We start from the raw sequence: 16,293 nt of genomic DNA, 5'->3' as shown, positions 1-16,293 counted from the left end.
AGGAGGGATGGAGCAGTGGCTGCAAAGCTCTTCCACATGCTGCTGCATAGCAGGAGGTCAAGAGTCTTTTATGCTTTTAGTCCTGTTGCATTGTAGCACATAGTGAGTCCAGCCTATGCAGGTTGGCTGGAAAGAGGCAGGCACCCTACTGAATACTGCCAGCTCTATCACTGCTAGAAAGTTGTTTCTGTGACCTGTTTTAGGAAGCATGTGTTTAAGTTGATCTGGGCACATAAACTGGACAAAAGAAAGGGATCAAGCTTAAATGATTGTAACTTTCAGTGATCTTTTCATACTTTTAATGTGAAGCATAGCCTTTTCATCCTAACTAGCTACAACCTGAAATTACCTGGGGTTGTTACAGATTTTGTGTAACATTTATTATCTACTTCTATTTGCTGAATGTTAGTTTTTTGTATTCTTAATACAAAAAGTGTTCTCCTAGGGCTGTGTTTGTCTGGGATTTTTATCAGTGTCTTTGGAGAATACAAACTTTGTTAAATGAGGCTCAAAGTTATATAGCATTATATACATGCCAAACCTGAGTGTTTTAAATGAAATTTTCCATTCTGTTTATTGTTATAACCAGAACAGACACATATGCTACCTGCTCAAGATGACTTGGACATGGCTCATAGCCTTGTAATTCACACCTACTCCAAAGAAAATAGAACTTCTAGTCAGTACTTGCTTGCTTCAGACACTTCTATCAAGGAATTGCTGCCTTCTGAGGATGGAAACAACATCAATGTAGAGCATCAAATCACTGGCACAAGAGGTGTAGAAGAATATTCAGAGATGGATGCTACTGGTACCAGGTTACATTACTACTTCATTTACTTTAGTGGGAGAGATCTTCTGGCACTGCTTACTTTTGCTAGGTTCTATCTGGCATTTTTATTGATTTGCAAGCAGTCTTTATTAACTAAAGGTTTTTCAGTTTATGTAATTTAATATGTAATCTGCAAAAAATTCTCTCATTTGTTTCTCACTTCACTTTCATGAAGTGTTTGTATGTAATTTTGGGTACCTACAACTGTTTTTTCTCTCATGAAATTAGGTTTACCCAGGGAAGAAGGGGAGAAAAAAATATGCAAACTAATGTTGTACTGGATCATTCTTAATTATCAAGCTCTTTCTTGCAAAGTTCTCTACAGCTAATCAGACCAGGGCAAATTGCTTAAGTGTCACTGCTGTTGTGGGGATGTAGAGCAAAGATTTAGAGCAAAGGGATGGCAAAAAACCAGTTGATCTTCTATCATTATGGTTTTAATGAATGGTCATTAATAATTTTTGCATTTGTGAATTTTGAGACAGCTTAGTGGGACACTTTCCCAGAGAAGCATCTGCTGGTGATCATGTATTATTTGAAAGATTATTTAACTTGTTGACTGCTTGAACAAAGTATGAGATTATGCTCTTTGGAAAATATTAATCAAGATAATTTATTTTGCATCCAGTTTAATTATATTATTAAAAGAACTTAGTACCATGTCATATGTATCAGATTTCTGATCTTCTCCTGTTATTTAAACATTTCAATTTTTCTTTTTTTTTTTTTTCAATTCCTTTAAATTTGAAACATACTAGTTTGCAGCATACCTGTCTGTTTCAATTCACACATGATTTTTTTTTTTTTGTCCTACTGGGTAGTTTTCTGTCTTCATTGTCTGATCTACCCCATATCTCTTATATCTTCTCTTCACTAACTGTCAAAAGTCAGGGACTCTATTGATGACATCTTTCCTTTTACTTGTAGTGGTAGCTCTTTGCCTGTGGTGAATAGTATGAGATTGACAGGAGGTAGACACCTGGAGCCTGAGCCAACCTCTGCAATATTGCGGTCCAATGAAAACATAATGCAGGAGATACTTAATGCAAATGTACTTGTGGAAAAACTAGAGCAAATTCAAACTGGTAAGCCTGTTTGTTATCACAGGGCTGTGAAAATGGTTATTTGATAGATTCACATCTGTTCATAAAGTGAAACAAAGCTGAAAGTCTTCACTTTCCATTCATGTTCACAGACGATACATTGCCATTGTAACAAAGGGTACCCATTTGTGATACTGTTGTATACATGAGAATACCTTTCAGTATGAAATTAAATGAAATTTGAATAGCAGGTTTTTTTCTGCAGGTATTAAAATACCTGGAAGGCACTTAAATTACTGGACTGCCAATTACAGAAATACAGTCAAATACAGTGTACTTTTTTCTATTATTACTGTCTTTTCCTTCCCCATTAAAAGTAGAAGAGGAGTTAGAAAGAACTGGCTTTCCATTCTTAAAGCAGTTGCAAAAAAGGTAGTCTTCAAACTCTTAATTGTCTTCATACCACTGGCAAAATAGGAAAGGCAAGATGAGATATGTGTATGTGCCTTATTTATATAAGACACAAGTATGCATGTGCACATTCATGTATATGTGTCTATATAAACATACTACAAAACTTATACAAGATTATATATAAAAAAATATATATACAAATATATATATACACCCACAGACTGAAAAGACAATATTTTATTCTTATAAAACTTAGATCCTAGAACCTTGAGGGGTAATGCAGAAATGAAGAAGGTGGAACCAGAACCAATCAGACCAGCTGCACGTGACTCTTCAGCCCTTCGTGACTTTGCATCTGGAAGTACGGAACTTAGCAAGCAAGTAGATAAAACTGAGAGGTAAGAAGACTCATCATTAATACTGACTTTATTCCTACTGTCTCTTAAAATATGCAGCTGAAATTCAGGTGTAGTATGTGACTAATGGAAAAAGTGTGCTCACAGACACTGTGTATGTGTTTATACAGATAGTGTACAGTTTTAAGTTTCAGGTTTTTCTCCCTTACATATTGTGCTACAGTTTTTGGAGATAGAACATTAACTTTTGTTTGCTATTTCGGAACTTAGTAATTACCTTGTGCTGCTTAACTGTCTTTCATGAAACTGCAGGAAATGTTAATGAGTTGATTAATTTAGAAATGTTAATGAGCTTATAAGGCTTCCTCCTTGGTCGTACTTTCAGTAGGAATGTCTCCATTAGTGAAGTTACAGAGGCCTTTCTGTGAAATTCTTTATGTATGTTTGTTCAAAGATTATGTGTTCTGTTTAGTACAATGATGTAGTCTTTAAAACAGGTGCTTTGTTTCCCTGTAATTACATATTATTCATGTTAAATACATTGTAACACAGAATTTAGCATTTGCACAGGGTATCTTCATCTGATGTCAAATTAACTAGATCTATACCTTGCAGAATAGAAAAGCAGATAAGCGATGTTTGTGGAAATTCAAGAGATTTAAGACATCTAACTGCATCACCAAAACCTGAAAAATCACACCTTGGACTAGAAGATTGCCCAGATCCAAGTTCTGTGGATGAACTTTCTGAGCAGAGTCCTTGTCCTCTTGAGCACCATATATGTACAGTCAACTTTACTCAGGTAAAGAAGAAGAACTTAATTACAGTCCAGAAGTGCCTACATACTGAAATTCTGTAAATAAAGAGGTTTTCAGTTCTCATATACTCACCAGTTCTAAACACCTGATACTTCAGCTGGTAAATGAAACTTGCTGTTTCACAGGGACATGTCCAAACAATCTTTCAGACAAACTTAATCTTTGCAAACTCTGTTTAGAATGTTTCAGTCATAAGTGTTGTTATATGACATACACAAATTTTGCATATTTTTACATATATCTATATCATATCATCATCATGTATGTTGTTACAGGTAAACAATATGTCTTTCACATCCATTTCTTTGCAGTGGTTTGTGTGTCCATGTTCTAGTGTAAATAAGAGTTACCTTATTTTTGTCATGAGAGAAAGGTTCATTCGCAGTTCCCCACGGTTTCTAGTGTTGTCTGAGGTCAGTGAGCACATAGTTAGATTGGAACAGCTGATCATAGAAAGCTGATCACTTGTTTCCTGAGTGCAGCAGGTTGCTGTGTCAAGGCTGATTTCATATTAGGACAACATGCAAGAATTATGTTGCTCCTACAGTCCTGGTAGAGAGAGAATGATAAAAGGCAGCTTGCAGTAGAGCTGGTTCAATCAGCTGGTTCAATAAATTCCTGGTTTTAGCAAATGGATGAAATCTAGAAGGGAAGGGATAGATGAGCTGTAGAGCTTCATGTTTTTATTTGACATGCAGTGGTTTGTTAAGGGTTGTAGGAATCTGCTTTCTTAGTGCTACTGAACAATTTGTTGTGTGAGTCATCTCTGACAGAATTGTGCTGTAGGAGGTATAAAATTATTTTGACAAACTATCAATACAGACAATAAGCTTCATATAACTTTTATATTGCCCTAGTGTTTCTTGTCCTTGTTAGACTAATACTCTCCAGCCTAGAACAGCTGGAAGTGAAAACTGACAAAAGAAATAATGATGATGTGATTTGATTTTTTGTATCTTCAGCATCTGACATTTGACAGCTTTGTTTCTTCCTGTTTCCTACAGTAATTTCCCAGATTTATTAAGTTGTTTTATTTCAACTGTGTTGTTTCTAGAATGAAGCTTGTACTCAGGATGATCAACGACATTGCATAAGCAGCACAGAAGAAACTTCAGGTATAATGTGCTAATATTCAAAGTTAACAAAACCCCACCTTTGTTTATCTTGCGCTTACTAAAAGATGAATTAAACCCTAAAATTGTCATTTTAAAAAAAATTAAAATTTTCATTGACATGATTAATCAATCTATTCCATTAACACAAATAATGATCCACAGTATAATGACATTCCCCTCCCTAGCCTCTTGTCTTTACATTTTGTTAATGGAAATGAGACTTGGGAACTATTTGAATAACCCTTCATTAAATTAAAGTATCAGTGGAAGGGAAACTTGTTCTCTTTGCCCTGTTGAGAGCTCCTGCTGCTTTCCCTGTGGTAGGTATGTTATATAGTTTTTAGAGTCCCTTATGCACTTCTGACTCATGCAGCAACAACTGAACATGATAGAAGCTGAGAAACTCTGTAGTTTTCCACTGGCTTAGTGAGCTATAGTTGCTCATGAAGTTATCAAGTGAATGTTGTTGTCAGAGTTCTGTGAGTAGGAGGGCTGTACTGTGCAAGTGAGGAGCAGACAGAAAGAAGAAGAGGGACAGTGTAAAACAATCAAACTTCCTCTTTAGCTGTACCGAGTCAACGGATTAATGCCTAACTGATCAAGTATGATGAAAGTTATGAAGGTGATGTCTGCTCTTCCCTAGAACATATTGAAATGGTTGGTTTGGAACCACTACTTGTCTAACATATGGGATAGTCACAGTGACAGAAGCCCAGAATACTTACTTTACGTGGAAACTGTAGTCCAATGCTGTAACTCATGAGCTTCTGCAAAAGATCAGTCTAATACTTCTTTTTAGATGTTTGTTGCTATACTCTGTTATTGCGAGAATCTTGGGGTGAAGCATCTTAAACCATATTTAATCCAAGCAAGCTGAGGTTGGAATAACAGCTTTACCTCTTTGAGAGCTGACTTAAATAATGGAGTACCATTGTTGTTTTCCATCTTTTGAAAACTTTACAAATGTTTGTTCCTTAAATTCTAACGGATGGCAGCTGGTAGTTGTCTGTTAATGTCTGTTGATTAAATTATCTCTATTTTTCATCTATTAAATTCAAGAATGTGCTTCTCAGATCCTGTTCTGCCAGTCTGCAGTGAGGGGAAAAATCCTGTGCTTACCTTCAAAATAGCACACATCTGCCATTTAAAGAAGTAACTCTTAATACCTGAGAGTTGCAATTAAAGACAGAGGGCCACTTGACCACTATGACTTAAGTTTAATTAAACTGCAAATTGCTCTTTAATGCTAGAACACCCTTTTAAAATCTTCATCATTACCAGGCATTTTTAATGTTCCTCATTCTAAATGGTAATCAGGATTCCTCTGCAGTGAATTAGCACCAGGAGATGATGATGTGTATCTCATCTGGGAAGTCAGGAAGCTTATTGTCTCAAGAATATGCCCAGTGCCTTTTTCCGTGGATAAATGAATGCCTAAAATTTCAGTGCTCTGTGTAGGGAGGACATAAAGAGAACAGCATAATTTCATGTTTGATTAATAGGTTTTTTGTTATTTATTTCCCTGAAAAAATTATAGTAGTGCATGATGGTCATAGATGTCCAGAGGAAGAGCAGACATTCATTTTAACATTGGTGGAAATCCCAGCTGGCTCAAAAGAGTTTGATGCATCTGCTATGGTGGAACAAACTTCAGAACCAGTACTACCAGCCCCAATACTTATCAGCCCAATAAATGCAAGTGAAACAACTGTGACTGAAGTGGACAGGTAAATGCTTTATTTTTTATCAAAGTGAAACAGCTTTTGTATACCTTGATTATTCTCTGACTGTGTAGTACAGATTAGAAATTCTTAAAAGAAGAAATGCAAGAGGACGGATGGTTAGAGAATTAAGAAAGTAAAAAGGGCTCTAATTCAATTTGAGGAAGATTCTATACGTGTTTTAAATTTAGTGGTTTGGTTAGCTGGGATTTTGGTGTCATCTTAATTCTGATTTACACTTTAGAGTAGGTCTTCTTGTTTTAGTAGAAGTTATTTGTCCAGCTGGAGCTTTACTTTGCATTATGGATACTTACAATGCAGAGCAATTGAAATGAAAAAATCTAAGCATGTTTGCATTTTACAGTTCTTTAACACTTTCGTAGAGTAGCTGTTTATTAATTGCTTGTCCAGATTTTTCATGTAGATGGTTTTCTGGAACACATGATAAACAGTAGATGTAAATTCTTGTTGTCTTGAATTTGCTGTTCAAAAGGCAGACAAGATGAAAACACAAACTAATTAATTACTCCAAAGAATAATAGCTGGTTTGTCTACTGCAATCCATAAGGGTTTGAATTTCTTTTACAAAGAGTACCTCTGCATGCAGTGTAATAAAATTTTTATGTCAACATTACAGTTGAACTAAATCTCTTAGTCCATTTGAGAGAAAAAAAAAACAAAAACCAAAAGAAAGACATTATGAAAAATGGAATTGTTGCAAAGGAGTAAAAAACCCGCAAGTGCTATTACTATAGTAATGAAATTCCTCAGGTCATAACTAGAATGTGATGCAATTCCACATAATTGTGAAGAATCTTGTCCTATGATATCAGATACTAATATAATTCCTTTTTTGAAAGGATAGGTCTTTGAATGAATGTTGGCTACACAGTGTAATAATTCTGACTCCTGTGGAAGTACTTATGATAAACAAGTCATGACAGGCTGAGTTAGAGTACATGTTCTGTCTTGCTGTCCCTGTACTGCTTGACCATATTTTCCTAGTTTCTGCTGCTTCTCTGTATGTCTTATATATGTCTGTATGCCTTTTGAGATCATACAGCATGTGGGGGTTCAACTGTGCAGATAAGTAATACTGTATTATAGCATTTTTCTAGGGCAGTTAATAAGTTGCCATATTTTTGCATTGTATGAAAAGACCAAGTGGAGTTCAAGTATAACAGCTAAACTAAATTCAATATGACTAGAAAAACTAACTCCAGATAGCACAACAAATTGTTTCTTGGTAGTAAATAATACATTTGTAGTTAATATTGACATTAAGCAAGAGAGAGTATCACCAGAGGTTTGTGTGTAATTTCCACACAGAAACATTGTACAAGTTGGCTTCTTGTACTGTCACAATAATGACTTTATATATAAAAACAGTATTGGATCCTTGACAACTGCAGCTGGTAAGGTTGCTGGACCTTTAAACAGCAGTATCGAAACCGAACAACTAGAGAGTGCAGTAGACCCTGTTCCAAAGTTGCAGACAGCTCAGAAACGGTTGGCTGCTGAGCTTGAAGAGAATGATTTTCCTCCTTCCAAGAAAACTCCATCTACCGTTGCAGTGGAAAATAACCTGGAAACCACTTACAAGGTGAGATCATAATTTGATGAATTTTCATCCATGGGGTAGATGCATAGCACATAATAGAGCATTTTAATTATGTTTCTTTTTAATGGTGTCACTTGCTTAAGTATCTACTATATATGCCTATACAATTTCAAAGGAAAATCAACACTATAGATTGCTTTTAGTTTTTAAATCTACAACAGGTTTTGGGTGCTTGTTTATTTATTATTAGGGTTTTTTGAGAACCTGTAGGCTCTCAGGTGTTCTTTAATTACACTTCCTAGTAGACAGATTGGTAATATGTCTTACTTGGTTCATTCTGCATCACCCTTATGACAATGGCATTGCAGGAGGGGAAACTCTGGCGTGGGGTGGATAGCAGGATGTCTATGTTGGACGGCTAGCAGGATGTCCACATTCACTGAGTGTTGTTTTGAATCTGCATTGTGTCTGTTACATGGAGAAGCTCTTAGATAGATATGTTCCTGTTGATTCTTAACATAGCAGGTACTAGTTTAAAAGAGCAAGCTGCCACTGAAAACAAGCCACCATCTTTCCAGCATCCTGTGCTTTTTTGCAATATGACCAAGCTTATGGCAGTAACTACCATTGATTTTTATAAGTGGGCTAAGATTGTGTAGTGTTACTTGGTGTAGGAAAGGGTGGTAATTCCCCAGATGATTCAGAGAGCTTTACTAGGAAGGGATGGATAAGAGTCTTCTTCCTTCTTTGATCTCTTATCTCAATATCCTTGTCTTGAGTAATTTGTCAGAAGAACACCTTGAAAAGCCTGCTTAGGAAATGGGTTAAGTGATGAATGATGCTGCACTGTCTTCTGTATCAGTCCTGCTCTTAGAACTGTGCATGTGTGATATGAGTTTATCAACATCATTGTCTCTTCTGTATTGAGAGCAATAAAAAAAATATTTTTTTTCCTTTTTTGAATACAGGATTATTCAATTAAATCCACAGATGTGCCAGAGGTAACTTCTGGTATGTACACTTAAACTTGTAAACCGAAGTATAATGAATGTAAACACATCACAACTTAATACTGGTTGTCATGCTGAATAGTTCTGTCTGAGGCCATCTAATACAAAGTAGAAAGTTTTCCTTGTACTACACTAATACCACTATTCCATGCTTTCTGCTATAAACTAGGTGTGCCGAATTACATAAATGTTGGTTATTTAATAATGGTTTTAAAAGCATTGCTGTAGCTAGTTTATTTGTGAAATTTGAGAGGTTTTTTGGACTAAACATGTTATCTTCTCTTAAGCAAATATTTCCACCTGTTAAAAAGCACAAATAAGCAAAAGTATTAACTGGCATTTTAACCACACAATGCCAAAATATTTATTTTTATTTTACTTTGACTTTTTACTGAAAAAGTAGGGAATTGTTCAGGAGCCTAATCTGCCTCTGAATAAACAGAGAAAAAGCAGAACTGCTGATAATGCAATCTTCATTGATCTGAGCTGCTGGTGAAGGGATTGGAGAACTATAATTTTTGCTCTGAAAAAGACTTCTAAGGGAAGTTGTAGAAGGTTAAACAGCTAGGTGACTAAACTAAGTTCTGTCATGTGTTATAAAGGATGGGAGAGGGGGGCACGTGTGCTGTAAAATTTAAAACCACACTTCTACCAGCTTTTTCCCATAAAATCTCTATGATCTTACAGGCTTTAAAAGTAGACCATGAACTTTTAATTCGTAGTTGTGGCTTACAAATATAAATGGATAAAAAAACTAAACAAAAATCCAGCCCTTCTGCTGTAATGGTTCAAACCATTTTAATATCATACATTTTTTGGGCCTTTGTATTACGACTGAAGTCTTTGACTCTCAACTCCTTTTACAGGGAGTCCTTTTCAAAAAACAGAGTCTTCAGCAAAGGGAAAAGTACTTACTTCTGTATTGGTGTCTGAGTCTATCTCACAACTGGCTGAGAGAAGCCAGCTTGAGACTTTGGAGAGCTTAGGGAAAGCACCACTTGAGAATGCAGCATCTGAAAAGGAAGAGGAGGTTATGTCTAGATTAACCTCTAACAGAAGAGCAGAAGTAAGTGGACAAGGAAAGCAGGAGAATGTGAATGAATCTGTGCAGTTGGAACATACTAGAAGCTCAGCATCATCTTCAAAAACTCCATTATTCAGGTATGCAGTAATTGCAATAATGTTTTGTCAGCTTGTTCTGTAAAAAAAGATCATGTTTCTGTGTTGACATCTTTTCAGTACCATTGTTTGTGACCTGATGGCTAAGAGTTACAGTATCTATTCTCTCCTGCAAATCAGAAACCATCAAACTGTCTGCTTTGAAATTTGCAATATTTTACTCATTAAATGAGTAGATAATTGAAGGGCACTATTGACATATTGTGTGTCTGTTTAGACATGATAGATTCCTTTTGTCAGGCAGGCATCCATTGCTATGATAGGAACTTAGGATAATGTGCTGTTTTCCATAGGTAAGTCTCACGTTGTGAGATATTTACCCATCTACTTGTTTGTCCTGCCAGTAAGATTTGTTACTGGTATAGTACTGAGCACATTGAATTTTTATGACTGACATAAGTAATTTCCCTAAAGGAGTTTCAATCTTGGCAGCTCAGAGGATATTCCTCTTACCTATGTGTTGGCTTGATTTTTTAAATATACCTTTCTGTACAGTTTGTTTAAATGTTTTGAATTCATGTTCTCTGTTGCTCCTGTGTTTAATTATTTTTATTGTAATGCTCCACTGCCCTCTTCTAATCTGTCATTTATTTTTTCATTATGCTTGTGTAAGTACCAATATTGTGTATTTATATTTGGCACATCCACAGCAATTGGATAGTAATGCGTTAACATCAGAATTCTTGCCTTAAAGTTTACTTTCTAATTTGTAAACTCTTAACAACATGAAAACTTAATGCTTTGTGTATCTCCTTCAGTGCTGTGAGATCCATAAGCTCACTAGTCTGGGTTTGCTGCTATAAATAGGCTAAAACCCTGCAGCAGGTAGTCTGCTGTAGCCCCATCCTTGGGGATTAGGTTGTCCATTGATTACATGAAGGATGCTCAGAACTTTCAGTTTGTTCTTCAGAAGTGTGCCTCCATCCTTCTTGGAACCACTCTCTGAAAGTCTAGTAGCTTGTTAGGGGCTGTGGATTAGCAGCAAATAATAGGTTCCTGTTCTCAGGCTTAAAAATTGTCAAGACTCTCTGTGACTGTTCAAAAAAAACTTTTATAGCAGAATATTCAGTAATACCAAAGCCTTTCTCAGAATGACTTTTTGGGTTTTTTTCCTTAGAATTTTCATATGTCGTGTAGGTATGTGTTTGTTTCCGGTGTATAGAATTGGACTCCTGCAATGCTATTTATATCTTCCTCTTATGGAGCAATCCTATGACATCCTGACTATATTTGTTTTGAACAGGGGTGGACGAAAACCATTGGGATTTTTATCTTTAATTTGCAAAAAAAGTAATTCTGACTCTGCAGAAGACGCCAAAGGGAATAGAGGGAAGATCCAGAAGCCACGAATTGTGACTGCAAAACGAAGTCTAAAGAAACCCACTCCCTCCACTGAGGGTGAGAGGGAATCTTGTTCCTTTCCCTCTACTTCATCATCTGTGGAACATGAACATGTGGCTGCTGATGCTGCAGTTATGGTATGAGTTTACTTTTGAACAACTGTGCTTTTCTGAGGTGTGAAGAACAGAGAATTAGTTTCAGGAGTGAGTAGATGGGTGTGTAGCATTCATGTTTTGAGTCTAGTATCTGTTCCAGTTGACAAATTTGACTTGTGCAACTTGTAAGGGAACTAAGTTGATTTTTCTGTGCATGAATATCTATTTATTTCTCATTTTCAGTAAACTCTGATTTTTTTTTTCTTTGGTCAAAACTTCCTACATAAATAAAATACCCTTACAAATAGCTCACATGCATATATGTGTAAATATATTTACACATACACACTGATGAAGAGCACTGTTAAGAGAAACTTTTTCTTGTTTTATCAGGTTCCAAGTAACAACTCATCTGAGAAGCCAACTCTCTGTGCTAAAGATCAAGAGAAGGAAGGAGAGCCAACCAAAATCTCTGAGTACTTTTTCAGTGACATCTTTATGGAAGTGGATGATTCAGAATAGCAAATGGGTTTTATAAAAACCTAGGATCACAGAATATACTGCAACAAGAAAAGAGTATTTTAAAAGTTGCAATTTGTTCTGATATTCATTATGCCACACTTAATGTCAGCCAGTAATAACAGTACCAGATAAAATACTAGGAAAGTGATCTCTTTAACATTCAGGGGAAACTGAACGTTCTCCAAAAGCGATGTAACGGATTCAAAGGAGAAGATGGAAAGGAAAGGCTGAAAAGCCTCATCTCCCGCTCCTCCTTTAACAACCTGGGTGCAATTACTAATAAACTCCTGAAACATGCTATTGGAACTGGGATGCAGGGTCGGACAAAGAAGCCATGAACCAAACATACCTTTAACAAGCTCCAGTACCTATCTAAACTCCCTATAAACCATTGTCACAGAGCCCAGCACAATAACAACCCAAATCCCTGCCCCTCTACTGTAAAAAGCTACATGTTAGGACGATACTGGATCTGTCTCCAAATAAGAAAATAAGCCTAGGGACCAGAAGGGTATTAAAACCTCAAAACAACCTAGGGACCAGAGACAGGTAAAGGCCTCCACCCAGAGAGACATTATGAATTCAAGCAACATGGCTACTGACTGCTTTATCTCAATACGGAGTAAGTAGAACCAGAATGCAATCAGTACAGGTTTTTTTAATTTTCTTGAGCCACATGTTGGGCAACAAAAAAAAGTATTTGTCCTGGTTTAGGGCACATTTGGAAGGAAGCTTTCAAAGGGGTCCCTCTAGAAAGCAAATTCAAGTGGCCCCTCCCCCAGCTGGTTTGCAAAGATTTCCTTGGAGAAAAGTGGAAAAAACCTGTTTATTTAACAAAGTATTCACAGGCGTAAAAAATTAACAATACTAAACAATAAAACCTCTTGCTGTTCTGAATAGATGGCACATTCAGAAAGTCCTTTCCTTGGGGCGTAGCTCAGCTCACTTGCTCTGTTACCAGTTCCTCCTGTGCTGGAAAATGCCGCATCCTGGGTTCCAGTGGGCCACAGGTGTGAGGTGCTTGTGTTTTTCTGGGTTTTCAGTCCAGAGCAAGGCTGACCAGTTCCCAAAAAAAGAAAAGCCACAGTCCAGGGAACTTCTCTGCCTCAGCTAGCTAAAAACTAACTAAAAGCAAAGGAGAGCTGTCTCCTGCCGTCTGTCTGTTCTGCAGAGAACGCAGTCTGTGAGAGAGAATGCGGAGGAGCAAGTGCATCTTCTGATAACAATCTCTGCACTTCTTCTCTTCCCCTGGTGCAGAACTTAATGTCCAGCATAAACAGAACAGACAGTTGGGGATGTGAACATCATAGTCACCCTAGGACATGTTGTTAATTAATGCTGTGAAGATGAAATGGATTCTTTCTGAAGCCACCCAGGAACTTTCAAAATGCTGACATAGTCTAAACCACTACAATGATGTCATAGGACCAGACTATTTGCTGACTGCCGGCTTATGGTTTCCCTTGTTTAGACACTGATAGTGAGTGCATGACTATCCTACAGAAAAGTACAATGAAATAATGTTTAATCTTTCAAAAAGTATCCTTTTCCATTTTAATGCTAAAGCTTCTCGGTACTGACTATTCAAGTTCTTTACTTCTTTTTGTGAAGTATGTTACGTTAGAAGGAGGAATGAACTTTTTGGGTATAATGTAATATCTGAAGATCAGAATGCAAATACTGGAAGTGGTGTAGTAAATACATACGTATATATATCAAGCACTGCAGGTGTTTTTATTTAAAATTTAAATTTCCAAATTACATATTTTTGTAAGAGTTTTTTAACCACATAATTTAAAAGATCGTAACCTGAAAAACCCAGTAGCATTGGTTCCTTAAAAATTTGTTGAAAATTTAAAAACACAATTTACTAGAAGATGATAGATAACACAAGGTTAATGTTTACAACCTTTTTTATCACTTGGACGAGGAGATTGATGTTTCCTAGTATAAATGCTAATTTTCTTCTCAATTGAAAAACAAAGCTATAGATACAATTTCTTTTCCTTCTTTTCACGTGTTGTTGTTTGTATATTTACTGACTTCCTCGTTTTCCCTTGTGCACAGTAGCACAAAGAGATTGGATTTAAACCATGATTATAAAATGTCACTTTTGAGGATTTGCTGCTTTGAAGCACTTGAATTAAAAGGGTTTTCTTATGTGCATGTCTGCTTGTACTGTAACTTGCCATAAAATCCTGGTTCAGCTTTAGATTTTAGTTTAAGTTTTTATTTACCTCATCAAGAAATATATCGGGGTGAGGTAATTAGGTTTATGCACTCAAAGTCAGGTGGTCGCTGAAAGAGTCAATATTTAGTCTGAAACTCCTGCTTGCAGGAGCTTGAGTAGTCTTAAAATTTTTTCCATTACTTAATACTTACAGGTACTTTTGCAAAGCAATTTATTATGAAGGTGAAACTGATGTTTAAATAGTATTGATAATGCTCTCAAGAAACCTATCATCACGTTTGGTCTAGGTAATCCTTTACTGGCAGGAAAATAATATAAATATGTAGTTAATTTTGAAATAGTTGATGAAGTTGGACAAACATTTTGATGGCAGGTAAATAATATAAATATGTAGTTAATTTTTATATAGTTGATGAAGTTTGACAAAACATTTGAGAATGTTTTTCTTTTCAGAAGTTATTGGCAAGGCTTCTGAAGGAACCTTTAAACTTTTGTCAGAGAAGAGAAATACAGAAAAAAGCTACTGTTACTGCAAATTGGTATATTGGCTCTGCCAGTGAAATGTCACTAGCAGCAGTATTCCTTGAGACGATGGAAAAGGGACTAGTGGTCCCAGTGTAGAGTAACTTACTTGAAAGTATCTGATCAACCCACCTCACTCCCCCCCAAAAAAACCTCAAAAATACCAACAACAGTTTCTGTTCAGATGGGATATTGTGCTTTGCCTAATCCGTTTAACTTGAAATGTTTATCTATTGTTTTACTGTAAACATTATGAAAGAGATTAATGTATACATGTAACTCTATGTATTGTATATCTTGTAGATATTAAGTATGCAAGTGTTTGCTTCCTGATATGTCTGGCATGTTTATATCAATTGCACTCATAGAGCCTAAAAATAGATTCTTGGGGAGTGGCTATGAAACAATTGCTGTGAGTACCTTCTGAGTGAGTTCTGAGGGGATAATCATTCTACATTTGGTTGCATACATTTTAGCTTGCATTCATGTTACAAGGGGGAAAAAAATCAACTACATCATTACTAATATTTATGGTGCCTTATCTGCATTGTTAATTGGGGCTATGCTTTGTTTTTCCTTGCAGCAAATAACATGCACTTTGTTAGAGGAATTTTTTTTAAAGAACAAATTTAATTTGAAAGAAATAAGAGAATTTTGTGTTCTGTTTTGTGTATGGAAGTTTTATAATGATGAAGGATGTAAGAAAATATAGTTGAAATCTCAATACATATGAGTAGCATTTTTACAAAGATGTGGCATAAAACTGCTTTGCGTAGAGTTGTCTGACACCCTGTATCATCACATATAAGCTTTCTGTGTCAAAGGAAGTAGTACTGTTCTGTATGTAAATTATGTGAATAAATTATTTTCTTTTACATGTGTTTCTGTTTCTTTAAGTATCAGATGCAGTTTTAAAATACTTGGAAGTCCACGAAGCTAATAAGTGTGAACTAAAGGAAAAGCTGAAGTTTGGGCTGTACCACAGGGTGCACACAGACCTGCTGGTAACAGGCTGAGCGTGGTTTAGCAGGGGTGTTCTCGTTGTTCCCTGGTTTTGTTTTAGAATAGAGCCTAATTTACTTGGTATCAGACTCCCCAGTGTTACCTTTCTCTAAAGATAATAGCCTTGACTTAAACTAAAACTGGAATACTGAAGAATAGCAAAGTTTTCATGGAAGGGAGAAACTCGGCCAAAGATGGTTTGGATTTTAAAAAGATCTGTCCCTGTTACTGTATGACAAGTTTCTAAGAAGGGCAAGGGCTTTCCTAGGCTGTGCGTGAAAACACAGTTTTCACGTGTGGGCGTCCCAACACAATTCTTCCAAAGGGCGTTCTACAGCATTAGCTTGTCCGGGGGCCCGGGCCCGGCCCCGCTGTGCCCATTGGCTGCGCCGGGGGGAGTGGCGGCGGCCTGGGACGGCTGCCTCGCCTCGGCTGCTTCGGCTCGGCTTGCTCGGCTCGGCCCTGCCCAGCCCCGCCATGCTGCTGGGCGCCCCGCGCCTCCTGGGCCGCTGCCTGGGGCTGCTGCGCCCGCTGCTTGCCCGCGGGTACCGCGGCGAGGCGGTGGCGGCCG

General features: G+C 36.9%; 2 protein-coding genes across 4 annotated transcripts in view; both read left to right on the top strand.

The window, feature by feature from the left end:
* Nucleotides 1-15,595, top strand: part of BDP1 (B double prime 1, subunit of RNA polymerase III transcription initiation factor IIIB) — a 51,254-nt gene extending 35,659 nt beyond the window's left edge. For 2 of the 3 annotated variants that reach the window (XM_039733204.1, XM_039733203.1), the window contains exons 32-42: nucleotides 590-818; nucleotides 1,760-1,917; nucleotides 2,546-2,687; nucleotides 3,261-3,447; nucleotides 4,518-4,578; nucleotides 6,116-6,305; nucleotides 7,689-7,902; nucleotides 8,829-8,871; nucleotides 9,737-10,031; nucleotides 11,293-11,527; nucleotides 11,879-15,595. In XM_039733204.1, the coding sequence (XP_039589138.1) occupies nucleotides 590-818; nucleotides 1,760-1,917; nucleotides 2,546-2,687; nucleotides 3,261-3,447; nucleotides 4,518-4,578; nucleotides 6,116-6,305; nucleotides 7,689-7,902; nucleotides 8,829-8,871; nucleotides 9,737-10,031; nucleotides 11,293-11,527; nucleotides 11,879-12,007 (1,883 nt within the window). In that variant the 3' untranslated portion in view covers nucleotides 12,008-15,595. The remainder of the gene's footprint in view (nucleotides 1-589; nucleotides 819-1,759; nucleotides 1,918-2,545; nucleotides 2,688-3,260; nucleotides 3,448-4,517; nucleotides 4,579-6,115; nucleotides 6,306-7,688; nucleotides 7,903-8,828; nucleotides 8,872-9,736; nucleotides 10,032-11,292; nucleotides 11,528-11,878) is intronic. The other variant, XR_005630303.1, reaches the window with a different exon arrangement.
* A 604-nt stretch (nucleotides 15,596-16,199) lies between these two features.
* Nucleotides 16,200-16,293, top strand: part of MCCC2 (methylcrotonoyl-CoA carboxylase 2) — a 34,592-nt gene continuing 34,498 nt past the window's right edge. The window contains exon 1 of the mRNA XM_039733172.1: nucleotides 16,200-16,283. Coding sequence (XP_039589106.1) covers nucleotides 16,200-16,283 — 84 coding nt within the window. The remainder of the gene's footprint in view (nucleotides 16,284-16,293) is intronic.

The sequence above is a fragment of the Passer montanus genome, unplaced genomic scaffold (assembly GCF_014805655.1).
Source record: "Passer montanus isolate IOZ18808 unplaced genomic scaffold, ASM1480565v1 scaffold84, whole genome shotgun sequence".
In the NCBI taxonomy this organism is placed as follows: domain Eukaryota; kingdom Metazoa; phylum Chordata; class Aves; order Passeriformes; family Passeridae; genus Passer; species Passer montanus.
Note: the sequence above shows the minus strand (reverse complement) of the source record. Positions and strands in the feature narration are given on the sequence as shown.